Raw genomic sequence first — 23,396 nt, forward strand, 5'->3', positions numbered from 1 at the left:
CCCCGTGGCGCGCGAGCCACTGCTGGTAGCCGGCGGCGGCGCGGTGCATGCGCGCGAGGAAGGCGGGCGCGGCGCGGCCCGTGGCCCACGCCTCACGCCTCACGCCGCCGGGCAGCCTCATACCTCCCCGTGGCGCGCGAGCCACTGCTGGTAGCCGGCGGCGGCGCGGTGCATGCGCGCGAGGAAGGCGGGCGCGGCGCGGCCCGTGGCCCACGCCTCACGCCTCACGCCGCCGGGCAGCCTCATACCTCCCCGTGGCGCGCGAGCCACTGCTGGTAGCCGGCGGCGGCGCGGTGCATGCGCGCGAGGAAGGCGGGCGCGGCGCGGCCCGTGGCCCACGCCTCACGCCTCACGCCTCACGCCGCCGGGCAGCCTCATACCTCCCCGTGGCGCGCGAGCCACTGCTGGTAGCCGGCGGCGGCGCGGTGCATGCGCGCGAGGAAGGCGGGCGCGGCGCGGCCCGTGGCCCACGCCTCACGCCTCACGCCTCACGCCGCCGGGCAGCCTCATACCTCCCCGTGGCGCGCGAGCCACTGCTGGTAGCCGGCGGCGGCGCGGTGCATGCGCGCGAGGAAGGCGGGCGCGGCGCGGCCCGTGGCCCACGCCTCACGCCTCACGCCGCCGGGCAGCCTCATACCTCCCCGTGGCGCGCGAGCCACTGCTGGTAGCCGGCGGCGGCGCGGTGCATGCGCGCGAGGAAGGCGGGCGCGGCGCGGCCCGTGGCCCACGCCTCACGCCTCACGCCTCACGCCGCCGGGCAGCCTCATACCTCCCCGTGGCGCGCGAGCCACTGCTGGTAGCCGGCGGCGGCGCGGTGCATGCGCGCGAGGAAGGCGGGCGCGGCGCGGCCCGTGGCCCACGCCTCACGCCTCACGCGCCGGGCAGCCTCATACCTCCCCGTGGCGCGCGAGCCACTGCTGGTAGCCGGCGGCGGCGCGGTGCATGCGCGCGAGGAAGGCGGGCGCGGCGCGGCCCGTGGCCCACGCCTCACGCCTCACGCGGCCGGGCAGCCTCATACCTCCCCGTGGCGCGCGACCCACTGCTGGTAGCCGGCGGCGGCGCGGTGCATGCGCGCGAGGAAGGCGGGCGCGGCGCGGCCCGTGGCCCACGCCTCACGCCTCACGCCGCCGGGCAGCCTCATACCTCCCCGTGGCGCGCGAGCCACTGCTGGTAGCCGGCGGCGGCGCGGTGCATGCGCGCGAGGAAGGCGGGCGCGGCGCGGCCCGTGGCCCACGCCTCACGCCTCACGCCTCACGCCGCCGGGCAGCCTCATACCTCCCCGTGGCGCGCGAGCCACTGCTGGTAGCCGGCGGCGGCGCGGTGCATGCGCGCGAGGAAGGCGGGCGCGGCGCGGCCCGTGGCCCACGCCTCACGCCTCACGCCTCACGCCGCCGGGCAGCCTCATACCTCCCCGTGGCGCGCGAGCCACTGCTGGTAGCCGGCGGCGGCGCGGTGCATGCGCGCGAGGAAGGCGGGCGCGGCGCGGCCCGTGGCCCACGCCTCACGCCTCACGCCTCACGCCGCCGGGCAGCCTCATACCTCCCCGTGGCGCGCGAGCCACTGCTGGTAGCCGGCGGCGGCGCGGTGCATGCGCGCGAGGAAGGCGGGCGCGGCGCGGCCCGTGGCCCACGCCGACACGCCGCTGGGCAGCCCGCCCACCGACGGCTCGTCGTAGTACGTCAGGACGAACTCCATCCCCAACTGTATCACCAATACAAACAGCTATTTATTGACAGCAGAGACAATTTTTTTTTAAATCCGTATTTCAAAGCGACCCTTGAAAGAACACTTTGTTGTCAGTCTATCAGTGTCTTCCTTTTTCTCAGCAAAGCATTAATATGATGCATTTAGATTAGAGTAAGACAAATATACTGGCAAGAACCGCGAAAAAAACCCCTTGCTCCCCGGACGTAACCAGCACTGGTAGGGGTCAAATTATTTCCTAACCGCTGCCGTGGCGCGCTCGCTACGCTCGCTCGGCTCACAAATTGACAATAAAAGTGACCACTTACCGAAATCTCTTAGAAATTGGCCCCTTCCAGCACTGCCAAAACTCAAAGTTTAAAATTTCCAAATACTATCTACATTCCAGACGTCATCCCAACCCATCCAGCAGTGGGACAGCATCCATAGACTAGACCACCATAGACTCACGTTGTCGGCACCGTCGATGTTGCGGACGACCATGTTGCTCCAATACTCCTGCACGCGGATGGCGTGGCGGCGCTCCGGCGCGGCGGGGTGCGTGCACGAGCGGGACAGGATCACGTACACCTGAGACAACGATATTTCAGTCGGTCAGTCGTCGAATTACGTCGTCATACAAATAAAGCCATTTTTAGTATACCGCTACCCACGTTTACAGATTATGTAAGAACTATTTTATTTGTATGACGTCAAAGTTGAAAATTGACTGAAGGCACGCCCATCTGTCAAGTGTTAACTCCAAGTAATTGTACTGTAACCAGTGTGTTGCCAATGATGACATATCCGAGACGTGGTGCTGCACTATGGGTCTTATTAAAATAAGCTCAGACTTTCTGAGCGATCTATGCTCGGAGTTTCTCTGCGGGATCGAATCAGAAATGAGGAGATACGTAGAAGAACGAGGGCCAACTACATAGGGTCAATGAAAGACAGAAATGAACGAAAAATTAACAGTCTGAAGACAGAGAGAACGTTCACTCGGATTCGACCACTTTGTCTCGAACCCTGTAGCACACTCATCAAGCCAAACGTCGCGACAAAATGGTGTTCAAGTGGAACGAACAAAATACGTTGCGTTTTTGGAGAATTTATAAAATTCCATTGCCTTTGGAACCACAAATTTTGACGAATACAAAGATAGAACCCGTTTGTTCCAAGATGCACAACTTCATTCGACGCCATATTCAAAGAAACTACGGATGAATGTCCTTTTAACGTCATTCGAGCTAAGCCGTGTGAACATTGAATGAAGGAAAAATTAAGCATTCACTCGAAAGAACATTTATTGGAGTGAACCGTCTGATATCCTCTTAACAGAGGAATCCGCACCCCCACTTACATTGTTGACCTTCGCCTGGCCGGTCTCCCTCGCCTCTCTCCTCTCGTTCTCCATGGCTTTCCGCTTGGCGTTGGAGTGCACGCTCGGCCGCTCCTCGGTCCGGCACGGCTCCGGCTCGTCCGGCCGGAAGATGGCCTCTTTGTGCGGCAGACATTTTGTTTTAACGGCGAACAGCTTGTGCCGACGGATATAGACGTAGTCGCGGTTTGAAAACAGTCTCTGTAAATAAATGGATTTATTTATAATTAAACATGGTCGATGCAATCATATCGTATTTACTATCCGTAATCCTTAGAAATAGCTGGACACCCCCTTGGCCAGCCGCTCTATCACCTCCCGTCCCACTGATGATACTGAGATTGACAGTGACAATCCTACAGCCCCACTCACCGGCCACGCCACCTCCCAGTGCAGTACGGCCTGCGAAGCCACCCGTTGGCTGGCCTCTATCGCCTCCCGTCCCACTGATGATACTGAGATTGACAGTGACAATCCTACAGCCCCACTCACCGGCCACGCCACCTCCCAGTGCAGTACGGCCTGCGAAGCCACCCCGTTGGCCGGCCGCTCTATCACCTCCCGTCCCACTGATGATACTGAGATTGACAGTGACAATCCTACAGCCCCACTCACCGGCCACGCCACCTCCCAGTGCAGTACGGCCTGCGAAGCCACCCCGTTGGCTGGCCGCTCTATCGCCTCCCGTCCCACTGATGATACTGAGATTGACAGTGACCATCCTACAGCCCCACTCACCGGCCACGCCACCTCCCAGTGCAGTACGGCCTGCGAAGCCACCCCGTTGGCCGGCCGCTCTATCACCTCCCGTCCCACTGATGATACTGAGATTGACAGTGACAATCCTACAGCCCCACTCACCGGCCACGCCACCTCCCAGTGCAGTACGGCCTGCGAAGCCACCCCGTTGGCCGGCCGCTCTACGACGGACAGGTCGGCGACCGCGTCGTCCCACTGGCGGCGGTACGCGCCGTCCACTTGGATGGTCGCGAAATCGCTCGCGTGGAGGTCTTTGTAGCGGCCGTACACTGGAATAAGTATTGAAATACACGTAGATATTTCAGTTCTCTATTTAGGCGACATAAAATGGCTTTCTTTACATTTTTTTTTTGCAGTTTTTCTAGTTTAGTTTCCACCACAAAGGTATAAAAAAGGTATCTTCAAAATAAGGTCAAAGGCAAGTTTATCCATTTATTTTATCTTTTTATTAGTTTAAATTAATTTATTAATGGATAAATTGTTTGAATAAATAATAATTATAATTATTATAATATTTTATTTTCTTTTTTCTCTTTTATCGTTATCCCAAAGTATCGACGTACCCCGGCTTCGCGCGGGTAGGTATAGTTTTTGGAAAATTAAGCTAACAAATGAGTGTGAAGTGCCCTTTATTGGAGGGAGACCTTTTTCAAAAGATTGTGCCCGTGCGAAGCATAGCCTATGTTATTCCGGGATAATTTAGCATTCTTCCGATACGGTCCAGTAGTTTCTGAGTTTATTTGTTACAAACATACAAAAATACAAATCTTTCTTCTTTATAATATTAGTTAAGATGTACCGCATTCTATTAATCATACATAATTTAATTCAGATCGTACATAAAAAATGACCCCAACAAAGTGTACAAAACAGAAAACCTAAATCTTCAAAAGCGCCCCGCCGTAAAAATATCATTTTGTTCCCTCGTGCTACAATCTATTGTTTTACCTTGTTTCAGTAAACACTTCAGATTACGCGACTAAGCTGTATTGCAAATATAGATTAAATGGATTTGCACTAATACCGGCATAAAATGATACTAATATCAGATTGAGTTACCGAATTTAACCCTAATTGCTATTATTATGAGGTACAGTGATGTTGCAGAATAAGGTAGATGACACGTTGCCACCGATTAGTTTTTAGGGTTCCGTACCCAAAGGGTGCCAACAGAACCCTATTACTGAGACTCCGCTGTCTTTCTGTCTGTCCGTCCAAGGTCCGTCCATCTGCCACAGGGCATAGAGCCCTGCATTGAGTCGTAATATAGTTACACTTGAAATTTTCACAGATTATGTATTACTGTGGCCGCTATAACAACAAATACTAGAAACAGAATAAAATAAATATTTAAGGGGGGCTCCCATACACCAAACGTGATTGTTTTGCCGTTTTTTTTCCTTGATATTAATAACGGTAACAGGTAAATGCTTCAAATATTCCCAGAATCTTTAGTTGTATAACCACATTAAAAATAAATAATTAAAATAAAATAAATATTCAAGGGGGGGCTCCCATACGACAAACTTTATTTTTTACCGTTTTTTTTGCTAATGTCTAATGTTGTATAGGTAGATAATGGTACGGAACCCTTCGTGCGCGAGTCCGACTCGCACTTGGCCGATTTTCATCTATACGATAGGTGGAAAACGAGCAGGCGAAATTAGAATATTTTTTTGAGTAATGTCTGATACTGATCTTGTTTAAGTAAGGCTCCGTCCGTTTCCACCAGAGATGTGCGAGGGATGTGTTTTTCATGAACCAATAGAAACGCCTTATTTGCCTCGCCTCGCTCCGCTCAGCTGTTTCCACCAGAGATGTGCTGTGCGAGGATACGTAAATGAAGCGTTTCTATTGGTTCATGAAAAACACATTCCGCGTATGTCCTGCAACAGATAATGTGCCAAATTTAAAGCTATATTTTTGTATTTTTTTTTAATTAGCAGAATTTGTCCTTATCAAAATAGATGAGACTAGAATTCAGTATTTTTTTTACTACCAACATAAGAAGGGTTAAGCTTAAACTTGTATTTCGTCACTACTTTGAAAAAATCTCGTATCTCAAATCAGTACGTCAACAAATTTGACCCTTAAAACAATGTTCATTAAGTTCACTCGGAAAGATCATTGATTTTGAGATACCAGCTTTTTTCAAAGTAGTGACGATTTTAAGATAGTGTCGCTATTTTCATAATAATATTGTTACGGAAGCTGTTGATTCTCTTTAAAAAAAATAATTATAATAAAACAAGTTAAATAAAAAAACTCTTGAAAATAACAAATTACATTTATTTGCCTTCAATACCCCACTCAGTATTGATGGCATTGAAATCATTATGATGTAACGACGATAATGTTAGCTATCAAAATTATACCCTGATAAAGTGTCAAGGACATATGGAATGAGCTATAGACAATGATGATAGTCATGTTGATAACTCACGGAAAGTTTCAGGGTAACCTCGTCAAGGTATGAATGATGTGATTGATGTGCATGTTAACAGTGCAATACAGATCTAGTCTTGATCTAGTCTGTATTGTTTTACCATAATATTTTGATGGATAAAAATTTTTATTCACTTTTCAATTACATTACACATAGACAATTTGAGAAAGAAATAAAAATAAAGCAAGTTTTTATGAAGTCGCGAAGCGGTCCCAGCTCAGTACCTATAGTGTTGATCGTGCAGGCCAACGCTGGTCTTTTGCTTGGCGACTTCTCGGAAGGCGACAATACTTACAAACACACAAAATAATACAATATAGAAAAGAAATGAAAAATATCAAAATAAAATGCAAAACTAATCAAAATTATACTAATATTATAAAGAGGAAAATTTTGGATTGTTGGATGTTTGTTACGAATTAACTCAAAAACTACTGGACCGATTTTAAAAATTCTTTCACTATTAGAATGCTAAAGTAATCCAAAGGGTCATAGGCTATTTTTTTTTGGCCATCGCGGTATGCAAACTACTGGACCGATTTTAAAAATTCTTTCACTATTAGAATGCTAAAGTATTCCAAAGGGTCATAGGCTATTTTATTTTATTTTTACTGGCTCGCACAGTTTGCGCATCCGCCACAGACGCGTAAAGGTAAGGAAACGAAATCAATAGAAAATACGAGATCTTGGAATACGGAATACGGAATTCGACAGGAGTAGATTACATGGGATTAAAGCGAAATAAATAAAGATAGTTTACATAGGTACACATGATGAATTAAATTTAGTGAGATGAGGAATACATATTTAAATTTTAATATCATTATTATTATTTATAAATATGTTCAATACGTTATATATAGTTGTCAGTAGAGGCTAAAAGGACAGAGATAGACGTAATTTATAAAGTAGGGGTTAATGCTACTACCACAGGCAGGAACAATGAGTGTACCTTTATAAGCGAAGAGTCCTCCGGGCTTGTACTCCTTCCGCCATATCACGACATCCTCGGCCTCCATGTACGGGATCCATCCGTCTTCGGAGGCGCCCGGAGGGTGCGTGTCATCGCAGCTGAAAAAAAAACGTCCTCATCATCTCATAAGCTGGGCACAAGCCTCCTTCGCAAGCTCCAACTTGAGGAAACATTTTGAAAAATGACTGCCAGTTTCTTGCGGCGCATTCTTTTTTAATAATGGCCTTTTCGAAAGCGCTGGTAGTTAAAAAAAAGTACATGTAAACTTACAGAACAAACGTTTTTAATTTTTGAATTCTGGTTTGGTTCAAACGAATATCAGTCTCTCAAAGGGCCGACAACGCACCTGTGATACCCCTCGTGTTGGCAGGTGTCCGTATATATAGATCAATTTACCAGAATCGTTATTTCTTCCTAGCAGCAAAAATTCCATATACTTTTTTCTCACTATGGTTTTCTAAATTTCTACTGAAGCTAATTTTCACAATCGCGTTTTTCCCAATTTAATCGACACAGAAACAGTGTCGACAGAGCTCCGCTAAGCGGAGCTCTTACATCCGAGTCCTTTTGGACCTTCAGACCGATGTAAGCGTAAGTTTACCTGTATCTACCTATGTACCTGTGTCGATTAAAATTGGGAAAAACGCGATTATGATAATTAGTTAGGTAGTAAAAAAACATAGTGAGGAATACTGTTTTTTTTTACAACACAATGTATTATAATGCAATGTTTAAGATATAAAAAACTTTGCAACATTTTTTAACTCCGTAACACGAATGTTTATTCCTGCACTGGTGAAGGAATGAAAACAATGACATTTAAATTTTTCGGATTGGCGCGTAGCCAATGGCCAAAACGTTGACTAATATTTGTGATGACCATACAAGTATTGGTATCTAGACTTTCCCCGCAGCTTCGCACGCACAAACTATTATTATGTGTATAATGTAGTGGAAATATCAGAATGAAATGTAATTCATGTGTTAGCTTTTGCTATGCCCGCAACTTTTTGACAAGAGTCTAAGTGCGTCGAGATATATAAAACTAAACTTTACTACCCGTTGGTTAAAGCGAACACTATTCATAGTCTTGCTTGTATATTTGCCATACCATAAATATATACTTAAATAAAGAAAATTTCAACCCTTATAAAATAGAAGAAGTCTGGCTCTCACGCGCGAGACAACTTGTCCACGCCGTCCAGAGGCCGTACTGCCCGCTCGCGATCGCAATAAATGAATTGACGGATTTCAGAGCGAGCGTCAGAATCAGGCAATACCTACAGCCTCAGGTCTTGTATCAGCGCTGATACTCACGTGCAGTAGAGCACGCCAGGGTGCCTCTTGTCGATGACGAGGCGGTGCGAGCAGCCCTCGCAGAACAGCGTCGCGCGAGACAACTCGTCCACGCCGTCCAGGTCTTGTATCAGCGCCTGCAAATACCCAACACTGTCAGTAGCTGACTACAGACAGATAGAACTTTTTTTAGTGCAATCATACATTATTCCGTGGATTTTTTCAAATTCGCCCCCTTTTTTAGGAGGGTGAGCCGCCTTGGGGGCCAAAGAGATTAGTACCTTTCTTTTCATCATCATCATCCCAGAATATGGGCCAATCAACTTTTTTACCCACACTAATCTGTCCGCGACATTTTTGAAACAATTGCAGATTTTTGTAACTAAACATGTTTTTTCTGTAATTTAATATGTAGATGGTGTACATGAATACCTACATGCCATCCTACGTAAGTTCAACCTATTAAACCGTGAAATATCTTGTTGGAAGTACGATTTTTTGGTAAAATAGTTGATTGGCCCATATACGTCCCACTGCTGGGCACAGGCCTCCTCTCAGAACAAGAGGGCTTGGGCTTTTGCTGGATAATAAATATGGCAACAAGTAGACTTGAAATATTCACAGAATTTCAAGTTGTATAATCACTTTAAAAATAAATAATTAAAATAAAATTAATATTTAAGTGGGGCTCCCATATTTTTGTAGTTTTTTGCTAATGTCTAATGTTGTTTAGATAATGGCCGGTTTTTTACTCATTTAAAAATCCAGGATCTATCATGCAGTGTTCCATCATAGGGCCTCGCAAAAATTAACTCGCCACGCCATAGGTCCCGCGCTGCCACTGCGCATGAGAGCCAAACCTTGCTATTTTATAAAAGCTGAAATTCTTTATGTATGGTATTGCCTCCACCAACACACAGTCACACACATACATGTCAATAAGGAAGGGAGACTATTTTCTCTTCCCAGAGGAGTTGGGGGGAAGGGGGGGAAAGAAAATGGATTTAATAGATCAGGAAATGGGAAGACCTTTTGAAGTTGACTGTGGACCTAAATTAGAGAAAAGTAGTTAATGACAGGTCTATCAGTGAACAACATTTGAGGAGGTGAGTGGCAAAAAACATATGAATTTGAATTGTATGAAAATATGAATGTTTGTTCTCGGGTCTTGGGTGTTTAATATGTATTTAAGCATATATCTATATTTATATAATTATATTTATCCGTTGCTTAGTACCCAAACACAAGCTTTGCTAAGCTTACTTTGGTACTAGGTCAATTGGTGTGAATTGTCCCATGATATTTATTTATACTGAAATCCCACTAATATTATAAATATGAAAGTTTGTAAGTCTGTTTGTTTGTTACCTCATTGCATCTAAACCGCTGAACCGATTTAGATGAAATTTGGTATACAGACAGTTTAAGTCCGGAGGAAAGACATAGGATAGTTTTATCCCAAAAAACTGCATAGTTCCCATGAGATAGTGATAAACGAATTCTATGCAGATGGAGTCACAGGCAACAGGCTAGTAAGATATATTTTGTAGTCTTTTTACCTGGCTGCTCAAAGGAGGGTTATGTTTTTCTATAGTAGTAAGTAATTTAGAAATAAAGATCTTTATTACTATGAGAGGCCGGATTATAATAATATGTATTTACATATGCATGTGTGTAGCACAGTCAACTACAATAATATCAATAAAGTCAAAAATATGTACAGTCAAACCATTCAATTCCTGACCCACCATAGAATGTTCTCACAGTAAGTGGCATAATAAAAATTCCTTTGGCAAGCAATGCAATGTCACTATGACTTTTACTATGAAAAGGTTCCACTCCATTCAGTTGGTTCGAGTATATACACAACTTTATGGACTTCATGTTAAGGTTGTGTATTGTATATATTTTTGTAACTACGGCCACATCAATATCTTTGTAGTTGGCAAGTTACTGTACAAAAGTAAAGAAAGAAACAATTGACCAACATTGAGATACATGTACAAAGGCGAACCTACCTCTTCAAGGGATCTGTACCAGTCAATGTTTGAGTAGATGAGAGGAATTATTTACCCTAAAAGCCATCTAATTAATAATAACATTTAAAAGAAGAATATTTAAATATAAACAAATGCTTATTTTGTCTAACAGTGTAGCATATTACACATAGTGCATATATTAAAAAAACAAGGATAATGTTTGTAAACATTGGCAGATCTTCCAATCCAATAGCCAATTAGATTTCAAATAATGAAATTAGTGAAACTAACTGGAACTCACTTCCAACTCCTCGTCAGAGATATTGCGCTGGCAAGGCGTTGGGTCGTCATCGTCGCCTGAATTACTTTTATACGCAGCGGTCGCAGACAGGAGAAACGTTCGGCTGGGCCGCAATATTGTCTGCCTGAAACACGCGAGCATATCCCGCACCCCGCGATCTCGACGACATCGCTTCACTACGAAACTCACTAGCTGCGTCCTGGACCACGCATTCCAGAGCCTCGTCACTCTCAAGTCGCGCAAAATAATTCTTAATCTAAGCGATGACATTGGATCGGTTTTAAGGGCAGATAAAACGCTGTTTATCCATGAACATTTTGATCTATTTGTAACAGGACAGCGGTATTGCGAGCTATGGTTGACTGACGACCGTGTGTATATTATTTTGTTTAATCGTCTACATAACATCTCGTGATAATTGCGAAATTATCACATAACCTCTGTAAACTGTGAGCGAGATATTGACAGTTTATTTTTTTTTATTTATCGTTCGAACCGTTCGAGACATCTTAAAGAAGATAATTAATTTGAAAATAACTTTTTACCGAAGTCATATGAAACATTCTCCTTTAATTGATAATTACAGTAAGTCGAATAACAAACTGCGAATAAAAGAATAGAACTAAGTGAGTATGCCACTCATTGAATTTATTAACAAATGAGCCCTCTTTGCCCATATTTACATAAATCGCTGTGTACGCAAATTAAAAACAGCGTTTTTATCACTGGCTTAAATGGATTATTTAGAAAAGGTCAAGAAACCAGCGTTTTCAGATTTTATATACTTATATACCTTTTTCAGAGTTTGTTATGGTTTTACTGTGATCCTACCGTGCCACTTGTAATTGCCAAAAACAAATTTGGCTTTGACTTATAGATAGCATGGGGTTAAGATCTTTTGACTTTCTCGGAAGGGACCAATTCTGAAAAAACTAACTTGATGTCAGCGTCAGCGTCACCGACGTCACCGTCAATTCTGTCCTGTCAATTTGTTATGTCAACTCAAATTGTGCTGCGCGTTTGTTTCTACCTGTTTAATTAATTTCTATTAATTTAATATTGATTATGGTGAGAATTTAACAGGACTACCTCAAGTTTTCATTCGAAACCACCAGGCTTATTGGTCATCTTATTAATAAGGTATTTATGTTATTCCCTAGCGACACAATCCTAACCAAAATCACGACGACTCATAGACCTAACTGTTCATTTCAGCTTGACCCAGACGCGAATGAATGACCATTCATTACTTGACCATTGAGTTTTGACCTTCGACAAGACCTGAACAATGAGTTATTTCAATCAGACTCGAAACGATGAGCGCAAAGAGGAGAAACCTCCACATTCCAGGATCTTTGTTGTTTGCGGGAAGCAAGTCCGTGAGGAGGAACTCAGACCACATTTTGAGAAATTTGGAGAAATCGAGGACTTGTTTATACCACGAGATCGCAATTCCGGTAATTCGAAAGGCGTAGCTTACATTAAATACGCTAAAACATCTTCTGCTGCTACCGCCATACAGGAGCTGCATCTAAAAACAGTTGACGGCGAAAACTATTCTAAACCCTTTAAAGTCATGGTGGCCAGCAACAAAAACGATTCTAACGTGACAAACGAGGACAAGTACAAGAGGCTTTTTATTAAAGTGCCAAAACAGGCCACAGAGAGTGATATTCGTAAACATTTTTCAGAGTTTGGTCGAATTGACTCGGTTCGTTTACAGAGAGATAAGGTAACAGAGGAGAGTAAAGGCTTTGCTTATGTTCAGTATCGAACATTTTTAGATGCTGCCAAAGCTTTTGAAGAATGTGATCGCCAGTACAGACCTGTTTTTGCAACACCTAAAGATGAATTGAAAAGAAGTAGAAGCAGCTTGGATACACATGGAGATGCTATACATGCTAATGATTCCTTTGGTTCCAACTACAGTCCACATATGCCAAATTATAGACACCATTCTATGGCTTATCCTCCAGTTGCACCCACAGTTAATTCTTTAATAAAAACACAGGCTGATGGCTATACAAAAGTAAGTGTGGTTTGCAGTCCACCTGTCGCTCAGAAACACATTGAGAAGCTTTTCAACATAATCCCAGGGATGCAGCAGCTTCAATACACAGTTGATACCTACAATGGACTGTGCAAAGCCCTAGTGATATATAATGATGAATCAGCAGCAGCATATGCAGTAGAAAAGATAAATAACTATGAATTTCCTTCTGGTGAATTAATTACGGTCAAACCAGAGAAAAGTCAATTGAACAAAGTTGCTAATGATTTATCTGATGTCATGAATAATTTTAAGAGGTCTCTGAGCAATGGTAATCCTGATTTGATGCAGCTGGCTGATGCGATAGCTCAGGCTTCTGCCTTAATCAAAGAAGCGACTAGTTCATCATTTAGTCACGTTGAGAGACCTAATATGGATATAGATGACAGTTTTTGCAGCGTACCACTACCTTCTCCTCAACCTGTATTAGATTTCAACACTAGAGTTGCTAAGAGGTGTTTTATAGTGTGCAAGCCACAACCGCCCTCACTCTCAGCATTAAGAGATGTTTTCTCTCGTTTTGGAGACTTGATAGATGTTTCAACATTCCCAAATAAAACTTTTGGCTTTGCGAAGTATGCGTCAGTGCGAGCAGCCGAAGCTGCTATTATCACTTTAAATGGTGCAACGGTATGCGGTATGAAGTTAAAGGTTTTAGAAGCTGACGAGAGACCGGCTAGGGATGATAAAATGGAGGAAGATGATGTTGATGTAGGACGAAAGAGAATCAAAATGGACAAAACTTTAAACTAACTATGTTAGAGTTTTATGTTTGCTGTTTTACCTTTAGTTGCAGTTGTAAGAGTAAAAAGTTTTGTGAATTTCCTGTTTTGAAGTTTATGAATATTCATGTGTTTATCTAAGTATGTTGCAGCGTGTTTTGTTTGTGTGTCTTCACATTTTCTTTAAAAATCAAGGGTACCTTTGCCTACTGCCTCGCAACACACAATTTCGAACTCCTAGACTATGTCTTTTGTGTGAATTCTTTCGCTTTCTGAATCTGTTCTTGCTTTCCTTGTTTGACTGAAGTTCATTCTTATAATTTCAATAACAATATCAAATCAATCAATGTAAGAGTATCTCTTATTTCCAGAAACATTTCTTGCTATTTTTATTAGTCATTTTTCGAATTAGGTTGGCTAATAATAATAATCTATTATTATATATTATCTAATAAGACTACTTAGTTGAAGACAAAATTTATTTTTGATCATCATTCTCCTCACTAACAAAAGTACAGTAAAATAAGAAGTTTAGTTATTTCATTATTAGTTTTATATCCCTGATGCAGAATGTCCACCACGACTATGCGCAACTGGGGGGGCTACAACGAAAATCTAAGTTCTCGTATTAAATAATATTAGCGTCAGCGGGATGGCAAGGCACGAAGTTCGAATTTTGCACTTCGTAGTATAGGGCCAGAGGGCCTACTCCGAAATTCGAAGTTCGTATTGTACCCCCTCACTCTCGTATTAAATAGTATAAGCGTCGGAGGCACGGAACGACACGAACTTCGATTTTCGAATTTCGTAGTAGCGGGGCTAAATACTCGATTGGCTTTGTATTGATCGAGTCATGAACACGGTTCATTGAGCAGAAAATGTGCTGGTCCCGCGAATTTTTGAACCAGCATCACGAGGTTCATTAACAAACCACTAGCCTTGTCATGCTGGTTCAAAAACTTTGCAACCAACTGTTATTTCTTTGATGTTAGTTAAGTAAATTGCGTAATTTTATCAGAGTATCGTTCGATTGTATTTTTTTACTGTTGAGATTTGATTGAAGTAGGTACCTAAGCTATCATTTTAAATACAGTTAATTTTTATTTTGACTTATTATTTCATTGCCTGTCCTAAATTACTGAATTTTATGACTTGGAACTCTTGCCTTTATCGGAAAGGCTTCGTTATGATTATCAAAAATCATGACATCGGTTACGCACTTCTAGCATCAGTTCGGTCCATCCAGTGGCGTAGCTACCGGAGGGCTAGACGGGGCAGTGCCCCGGGGCCCCCAAGCTCAGGGGGCCCCTCGGACTGACTTATAAAAACTATAAATGACAAATCTGGAATTCGTCGAATTCGGAACACGACGAATACTACGGAACAAACGATTTTAAATAGTTTAGTTGGGGCCCTAGTTTATTTTTTGCCCCGGGACCTTTGGTTACCTAGCTACGCCAATGGGTCCATCATTCCAGTCAGAATGACGACAGAATTAACATGTAACTAATCCTCGGACTGACGGATTGATGGTACGATGCGAATTAAATGTGTTTAGCGATACTTAATCGTTAATCCGTTGCGACTGACAGAAAACCTGGGACTGAAATGATGCCAGAATGAGCATGCAAGCAATGTCTATGATGACAGGTGGAATACCAGCCCTGTACAGAGATGCAAGCGTGACGCGAGACGGACAATTTTGAAAGTGACGAGAACTTCTACGCGCAGGGCGAAGACAAAACTTCACTTCCCACCACTCTAAGTAGGTACTTAGCTGTCTACGGTACTATGTCGACACTCATAAGTCATCATTACATGAATGCGACTACCCAAAATATCCATACCGAAAAGAAAGTTTCCATAAAGATACACCAACGACTACCACAGGGGCGGATTTAAGGGAGGGCATCCGGGCGGGGCCCCCACAATAGACTTTGGTTTTTTTTTTCAAATTCCGACGAGTAAACACTAAAAAACAACTATTAAACTATATTTCTTCACTTCAATCAGGCAATCAGTTCAGTAAAATATCAAAATCTCAGATGGTCCTCACTTTATTTGGAAAATAGTTTTGGCGGCGGGGGGAATGGCCTCCACTCCTTTGTTGCCCCGAGGCCTCCAGACCTCTAAATCCGGCCCTGACGACGACCATGCTCCCTGATGATGATGACCTTGATGTAAAATTGTTGTTTTATTTTATTCATATGAAAACCATGTCTCTACATGATTTACAAGTAGTATATAAGTTATCACAAAATTAATCAGTCATTTCACTAGGTAATCAAATCACCAATGTGTTTAACCAGATATCATATCATAACCAGAATGAACACTTGTCTTTGACGCGCTGCACTTTATAAACATTGTTGAATTTATTAAGTATAAACAATCACTTTGCCGTGGGGCACCGGCGTAAGAATATTGCCTCCCTCCCCCTCTCTTCCCGTGGGCGCCGTAGAAACCGGCACTGAGGGATAATACCTGAAGATGGGCAGCAGCGTCTTCTTGGCGACTCTTACATCCTATACTGCGCTCGCCAACCCGCTTGCCAAGCGTGGCGAGTATTGGCAACCCTCAAATGAAAGCACAATTTTTACCCAGGCCCCTAGTCCCCGGCAGCCTCGCTAGTCCCGACTACGGTAGCGGCACCCGGCTACCACAACAAACGACGGATGACCTGGTTAAAGCCGTGGGTTCACGGTGGATGCAAGCCGCTGCCAACCGAAGCAACTGGAGGTCTATGGGGGAGGTCTATGTCCAACATGCAGTGGACGTCCTACGACTGAGATGATGATGATGAAACAATCACTAGCTGAAATGTTTTTGTTTTTGTCAAACGTTATATTGAATTAGCTTTTGCCAGCGGCATGCACAAGTCAATCACAACACTACAAGGAGTAGATATCTGATTGCTCATAGGTAACTAACCAATATTTTGATTTGATTCTAGGTAAAACTCCAACATGTTATCAATGCTCTCAAGACTGTGCCGAAGACGAAACCTATTCCACAAGCGATTCAACCATGTTCGAGCTTCCACGGGTGAAGAAAACGACAAGCAAGATAAAAACTTCAAAAATCTCCTTGAAAAGTACAAAGATAAAATATCATTTAACTCTTATTTAGAGCAGGACAAACTTGAATACGGATACTTTAAGTATTATATTCGTAATATGAAAAAAGCGAAAGAGATTCAACAAAACGAATACAAAGACCGGAGTTTACCTCCTCTACCTGAATCATTGAAGTATTTCGTAAATAAGGACAGATTGCTTTCTAATGATGCTGACAACGTGGTTGTACAAGAACCTGAGAAACAGTTTCAGTTACCATTCGCTAAAACAACTGTCCAAATCGAGGAAAAAAATGCGCCTGTTATTCTTGAGAGTACAAGTCTGGATAAAGATAAAACAAATGAAGTTGATAATTGGATGGTGAATTATGAATATTTCGACGATAGTCAGTTAAAAGATGATATCGATAGTAAATGGTCACATAATTATGGAACACCAGACCCTACAGCAGGGGTTAGTAGGACGCCCTGTGGAGGATGCGGGGCTTTGCTTCACTGCAGCGACCCGGCTATACCTGGATATTTACCCAGCGAAATATTCAAGCAAAGAAATGACACAGAGCTCAAAAACTTAGAATGTCAACGCTGTCATTTTCTCAAAGAATACAACATTGCACTAGATGTGAGTGTACAACCAGAGGAATACGAGAGGCTTATTAAATCTATCAGACATGTTAAATCGCTCGTCGTTCTTATGGTAGATCTTCTTGACTTCCCATGTTCGATATGGCCGGGGATAGTGGATGTTATAGGCACTGATCGACCCATTATTATAGTGGGTAACAAAGTGGATTTAATACCGGCTGACAGCGTGGGATATCTTCAACGCATTAAAGATTCCCTGATGGACCAAATAGGAAAGACGAAACTAGCAGAAGCAAATATCAAATTTGTGTCTCTGATATCAGCGAAAACAGGCTACGGGGTCGAAGATTTGATATCAGCCATGTTTAAAGTATGGGTATACAAAGGTGATGTTTTCTTAGTCGGTTGTACTAACGTTGGGAAAAGTTCGCTTTTTAATGCGCTGTTGCAATCCGATTACTGTAAAGTTCACGCTGTTGATATTATCAAGAGAGCCACGGTCAGCCGTTGGCCGGGCACCACGTTGAATTTGTTAAAGTTTCCCATCAACAGGCCGTCTGGTTGGAAAATGTTCGAGAGGGCGAAACGGCTACGTTCACAATCAAAACTCATGAAGGTTGAAAAAGAAATAAGGAACGCTCAGCTACAAGGAACTGTCCCCAGAGAAATTCCGTCTTTAATTGGCCATATTGGAAGAACTTTTTCAGATCCTATGGATTTTGAAGATGATTTTAGCGATAGTGTAGCGGAGAAGAAGCGAAAGATGATGGTCTTAGATGAAAAACACGAGCTTTTCGCGAGCAGTAAATGGTTCTACGATACACCTGGAGTTGTACACCCGGATCAAGTGCTTTCGCTTCTTACTACAGAGGAATTATTGGCCACGATACCGAAAAGACTCATAAGGCCACAAACTTACTATTTGCACAAAGGTTCAACTTTATTCGTGGGAGGTCTGGCCCGGATGGACCTCACAGATTGTGAGCACCCTTGTCGGTTTACTATTTTCTGTTCAGACCATCTACCACTCACTGTAGTTCAAACTGAAGACGCAGACGAAATTTACGAAACTTTTCTTGGCACTGAATTGTTCGCTGTTCCTGCTGGTGGAGAGGAAAGATTGAAAAATTGGCCTAAATTGGAGAAAAAAGTGGTACAGTTTACTGGAGCAGGCCCTAAGTACTGCTGCGGTGATGTAGTACTTTCGTCCATCGCGTGGGTGTCTGTGACAGCGAAGAAAGATGACATTTGCGTAGCGACGGCGTGGACGCCTGAAGGTAAAGGTATTTACCGAAGGTATCCTTCCTTGTTGCCGTATGCGATCAACTTGAAGGGAAAACGAATAAGAGAGACACCAGCGTATATGATTGGGAAGATGTTTTCAGACAGAGAAAGTTGATTTATTTTGTACACTTTATTAAGTATACATACGTAAGAATTTAATAGTAGTAACTAGTAAGAGACTTCAGACTGTCGGAGCTTCTCTTTTGTCAAAATATTTTTCCGAAACACCTTTAACCTTTTCCTTGGAGTGCACAGGATCACAGATTTTATAATAGTTAAGTTACTACATGATAAAATTGATAACAGATCTGTCCCAAAGTCGCCTTATTTACTTACCAACTGGCTCACCGCAGGCGGTGATAGTAGCACACACAGAATACTTTTTCGGGTGACAACTGCCAAAGAGAATAGAATCAATAGATATGTATCGCATCGATTTAGAATACCCGTATTCTAAATCGATGATGTATCGATGTTTTATAGTGTACAGTCACCTGCATTCTAACCTGCATTACTGCCACAGCGAAACTTGCAATAAGATTTGACACGTCCTGCCCTAGAAATGGAGTCTTATCAGATATTTATTTATACGCTTGGTGACTGAAGTACTGCAGTATTTTTTAAAGGAATGTGGGTATGTGGGTAATTAATAAAATTCCCGAAACACTACAACTACCTACTCTATTGTACAGAACTGACAGCGTGCTATGTTGAGCACAAGGTACACATTTATAATTTACGATGGAAAAGTAAACGCATCAAAATAAATTGAATGTTTTATTTATTACTTATGTACTTAGAGGTAAGATAACTTATCCATTACATATTTTATAATATTAAAGGTTATGATCGGGTAGTCGCTGAAAGCATGCACATGGTGAGCATTACAAGCACACACCATGCTCTGCCCTGTACAGTCAGCAACGAAAGTGGATAAACTTTTGTGATGCTCAAAATAATCTATCGATCACTGGTGATGTGATATCAAAAATCGGTTAAGTACCGTCCATCAATGAAGTGAGGCTCAAAAGAACGTAGGGGATTCGGAAAAAAAAACACCAAATGGTGAATGGGGGATTGCAGTGAGATATCTCTAAACCTGAAAACGTGACCTTGACGCGCCGATTCCAGGCAAGGCAATAATTTTGCAGCCCGCCACGTCAACCGCCTGGGTCCTCTAGCCAATCGCCAAAATATATAGTAGGACCCAAAAAAATACATTTTTGATAGCGATGGGATCTAGAAAGAGAGAGGATCTAAACTAAAGCCTTACCAACTACCATCAGAAGGATGGTTAAAAAGCATGATTATTGGATAACCCCTTTTCTTTTTCTATCCACCGCACTACAACTTTAAGGTATTTCTACCGTTAAAGCCCACCCAACACATAGACGACGGGTGCGGGCCTATTTACGTTTACATGGCGGTTGAAGTGTCCCGATCTCGTTAACAGCCATCCTTTCGAACAAAACTATTGTATTCCGTTGTGCCCTCAACCGCATAATCCTCAGTTTAAAACGAACGGAAATTTAAAATAACGCATTCAACTTTGAAAAACATTATCTGCCAACAAAGTTTTATTTAAAATGATCTCTCTATTGTAAAAATTAAAGTCGTTATTTCAATGAGCTATTATATCTTATATTTCATTTTAAACTGAGGATTGAATACAATGGCTTTGTTAAGGTTGGCTCTTAACGAGATCGGGACAGTTCAAATAATTCCTACTATATTATTATATGTATATGGACGACATCACAGCAACGGCGGGTGCGGGACGGGTCGCGCGCGGGCGCCGCTCCCGTCGTCACTGGTCGTCACAAAAAGCGCGCGTGCCGAGCGGCAACGGGCGGTGTTTGTATCGCGTCGCCTTGGCCCGACCCGCTCTGTTCTGTGAAGACAACGAACCGCGAAGCTCACGCGTCGGAAACGACCCAACCCGCACCCGCCCGCTGTGTGCGTTGCGCTTAAAACTGTTATAAAATGATAAAGCACTTAATTGGTTGACTATACATAATGTACATATTCGATTTTTCATATTTATTTTTAAATAGTTTAGTTGGGGCCCATAGTATTTTTTTCCCTAGGGCCTTGGGTTACCTAGCTACGCCACTGTGAGGGAGTGAGACGACAACAACTTATATAAGAATACATAACAAACATGGTCAAAAAACTTCATCAAAGATAAAAATATGATCAACCCTAGTAGACTGCCATATCATATCAATCAACCTAAATTAGCATACCGTCAGGGATAGCGCATATACGCATATCTACCATACATAAATGCTGCGTATCTGCAGTCTGCACTACTTGTAGTTTGACAGAAGATGGTTTGACTTTCACATTCATTTTATTTCAACAAATTTAGAGTAAAAAAAATTAGAAATTGGCCAAATTTGTCAGTCAAGCAAATTTATCTATTTACTTATGTGGATTTGTATAGACCTTGACAGTAGACATTATGAGCATTTCTTTTAAAATTCTATTCGCAAAATGGCAGGTTACACTGAGCCATAATAACAATCTCCCGAAATGTCTTAATTCACTTGTTATGGAAATTTCCTTTTTTTTTACCACAAACAACAATTTTGGTAAAAAAAATACGATGTCAGGGTTTGGATGAGGGACATTTATCCATATATAACATCCGTCATCCATTTTCATATTGCAAAGCTCATTGACCCAATGGTTGCATGTGGCAGTGTATTGTAACCTTTATGCCTACCTTTCATTGCAAGGGAGCTGACTGTATGGACTCACTATAACATACAATGATCAACTACATGGAAGTACAACCACCAAACTGTAATGATGTTTATTGTTGATAGTTGAACTGAGTATATATGAAGTCTGCTGTGCTTGCGGTGAAAGTGGACATTACTCTCATCTTAGCCTTTATTCTGGCGCATATAGGTAACATCGTTAATTCCAGAAAGCAACTTATTGATTATGTCCTCAAATTGAGTCATGTCCTGGGCTATGATATGAGAGCTACCACCTTGTGTAGAGTCTTCACTGCACTTGTGGAATAAAGTGTTGCCTTCAGTCATCTGAAAAAACAATGCATAAATGTTTTACATACTAAACTAAGGTTCTCTCAAGGAGTAACAAAATCATCAACTTATAGAGATGTTTCTGCTCTGAATTGGAAATGTCAGTGCTGATAAATCCTACCAATATTAAGAATATGAATCTTTGTGACTGCATGTTACTCTTTGTCTTTCACCCTAAAATGGCTGGATGATAAGGATTAAATTTGGATGAATGAAAAGGATTAAAGATTAGATAGCTAGATCTCAGGGATAAAATATGGTAAATTTTTATTCCAATATTGCCAAGGGATGTTTTCATGTAAATTATATTTTTAATGGTTCAGTTGGTTCTCTGCCTTTTCCCAACTCATGTTTGCCTAATGTTTAATTTTTCAACTCAGGATTTTCTCTGAAACTATATTTTTTTCAGAACTTTCATAAAACAAACCTAACCTAACCTTCTGTGTTCTATAAAAGCATAGCTGACAAAAAAATTTGGTTTGCGAAAATGAAGAAAATTGAGTTAGGAAAAGAAACAGTTGTGAAATGAAAAATTTGGTAAACAATAATTCTGTGAAAAGGCAGAACCCGGGTTTAATCTTTTGTAACATGGGCACCCCATTCTACTTGCAAACTCACTATTACAAAGGTCTTCAGTTGAATAAATTACCTCCTTAAATGATTTAATATCTTTACTCAGAATCTCCAGTTTATTCTCCATGTGCAGGTCTTTTTGACTTTCTTTCTGACTCAAATTTTGTCTGATATAGGCCAGTCTCTTGCCCAGCTGGTCCAAACTCAGAGCATACTGGCTGATATCAAGCGGTTCGAAATTTGAAACAGTTGGATTTAATTCTGTCTGTGGTTCAACATGAGGTAGATTTTTCTTCAAATTATCCGCATAAGTTTTCATCGATGCCAGTATTTGGTCAACTTCTCCTTCAAATTTCATCCCAACTAAATCAGGCGTTACTAACTGTAGAGGTTCCGACTCCAAAAACTTTTCTGTGGCGTCTGAAGGTAAATTTAAGACTGCCAAATCGTTACTTTTAAATGAGTTTATGGATTTAAATATGCTCGCGATTTGGTTCATCGCATTTTGAGAATCAACCAGTTCGTCGTTTAATAAATTAGTCATATTTTCAATATCTTCCTGTTTTATTGAAGAGTGGATGTGTTTTCGAAATTTGCTGCTACCAGCCTTTGTCTTGTAAGGTTTATCCATTTGAACTTGCAGCTGCAATGTTTCTCAAGTTCGCCTTCGCCAAGGTGTAAAAATTGGTTCCGTTAATACAGGCAAATACCTATGTTGTGAACATAGACATTTAATACGAATAAGTTGTAAATAAAATCAAATTTTATGAACCCAGAAACTGCACTTTTGAAAAAGAAAGCAAATGTCAAAATCTAGTGTCAAAACAATCCCTTTTTTTCACTTTCGGTCCAAACCTAAGATAAATGTTTTCCTCTTAGCTCCAAACCATGGAAGAATAAAAACAAGTCCAATAATGTCTCATGAACAGTGCAAAAAGAACAATAAGTTATACGTATCATAAGTGTATTCTTATAAATTGAAAGTTAAACTTAGCAGCACAATTCGGACACAAAAGTACCACACCACAGCTTCATAATATTTTCATGTTTGCTAAATGCTAAAAGAAATAGGATTATTATTAAATTCGTAAATAGTTACTCTAAGCTTGCATAAATTTATTTAATTTTATCCATAAAATAGCAGGTTTATAAATGTATCTTTGGTAAATATTTAATATTTTTAATTTCCTCTAAATTGGCAACAATCGAATGAGTTTTTAAGTATGACAACA

The 23,396-nt window shown here is 42.2% G+C and overlaps 3 protein-coding genes across 6 annotated transcripts; 1 reads left to right on the forward strand and 2 right to left on the reverse strand.

The window, feature by feature from the left end:
- Window positions 1-1,114: 1,114 nt before the first annotated feature.
- LOC141442958 (stAR-related lipid transfer protein 7, mitochondrial-like) lies at window positions 1,115-11,272 on the reverse strand. The gene is made up of 7 exons (XM_074108168.1): window positions 10,819-11,272; window positions 8,560-8,675; window positions 7,222-7,340; window positions 3,926-4,092; window positions 3,047-3,265; window positions 2,155-2,274; window positions 1,115-1,701 (listed from the first exon to the last, which is right to left on the reverse strand). Exons 1-7 carry the CDS (start codon window positions 11,224-11,226, stop codon window positions 1,534-1,536), a joined length of 1,317 nt encoding a protein of 438 aa, XP_073964269.1. The 5' UTR covers window positions 11,227-11,272; the 3' UTR covers window positions 1,115-1,533.
- A 513-nt stretch (window positions 11,273-11,785) lies between these two features.
- Window positions 11,786-18,670, forward strand: LOC141442957 (nitric oxide-associated protein 1-like). 4 transcript variants are annotated; one of them, XM_074108164.1, is made up of 3 exons: window positions 11,787-11,958; window positions 15,241-15,355; window positions 16,544-18,670. In XM_074108164.1, exon 3 carries the CDS (start codon window positions 16,557-16,559, stop codon window positions 18,648-18,650), a length of 2,094 nt encoding a protein of 697 aa, XP_073964265.1. In that variant the 5' UTR covers window positions 11,787-11,958; window positions 15,241-15,355; window positions 16,544-16,556; the 3' UTR covers window positions 18,651-18,670. The 4 variants fall into 4 exon arrangements, with proteins under 4 accessions (XP_073964268.1, XP_073964266.1, XP_073964265.1 ...); XM_074108167.1 differs by lacking the exons at window positions 15,241-15,355; window positions 16,544-18,670 and adding an exon at window positions 12,015-14,699 and having other exon boundaries at window positions 11,786-11,958; XM_074108165.1 differs by lacking the exons at window positions 15,241-15,355; window positions 16,544-18,670 and adding an exon at window positions 12,034-14,699 and having other exon boundaries at window positions 11,786-11,958.
- Window positions 18,671-19,297: 627 nt separating this feature from the next.
- On the reverse strand, window positions 19,298-22,999 carry LOC141442959 (uncharacterized). Its single transcript, XM_074108169.1, has 2 exons — window positions 22,241-22,999; window positions 19,298-21,588 (listed from the first exon to the last, which is right to left on the reverse strand). Exons 1-2 carry the CDS (start codon window positions 22,793-22,795, stop codon window positions 21,427-21,429), a joined length of 717 nt encoding a protein of 238 aa, XP_073964270.1. The 5' UTR covers window positions 22,796-22,999; the 3' UTR covers window positions 19,298-21,426.
- Between the last annotated feature and the right edge of the window lie 397 nt (window positions 23,000-23,396).

The sequence above is a fragment of the Choristoneura fumiferana genome, chromosome 26 (assembly GCF_025370935.1).
Source record: "Choristoneura fumiferana chromosome 26, NRCan_CFum_1, whole genome shotgun sequence".
Classification (NCBI taxonomy): domain Eukaryota; kingdom Metazoa; phylum Arthropoda; class Insecta; order Lepidoptera; family Tortricidae; genus Choristoneura; species Choristoneura fumiferana.

Excerpts from the sequence above, each read along its gene's own strand:
- LOC141442958 (XM_074108168.1), bottom strand. The coding sequence starts at position 11,226 with ATGTTATGTAGACGATTAAACAAAATAATATACACACGGTCGTCAGTC. Across the intron at positions 4,093-7,221 it reads AGGACTCTTCGCTTATAAAG|TGTACGGCCGCTACAAAGAC; the intron begins GTACACTCATTG and ends TACTTATTCCAG. Across the intron at positions 3,266-3,925 it reads ACTGGGAGGTGGCGTGGCCG|AGACTGTTTTCAAACCGCGA; the intron begins GTGAGTGGGGCT and ends ATTTATTTACAG.
- LOC141442959 (XM_074108169.1), bottom strand. The coding sequence starts at position 22,795 with ATGGATAAACCTTACAAGACAAAGGCTGGTAGCAGCAAATTTCGAAAA. Across the intron at positions 21,589-22,240 it reads ATATTAAATCATTTAAGGAG|ATGACTGAAGGCAACACTTT; the intron begins GTAATTTATTCA and ends TTGTTTTTTCAG.
- LOC141442957 (XM_074108164.1), top strand. The coding sequence starts at position 16,557 with ATGTTATCAATGCTCTCAAGACTGTGCCGAAGACGAAACCTATTCCAC.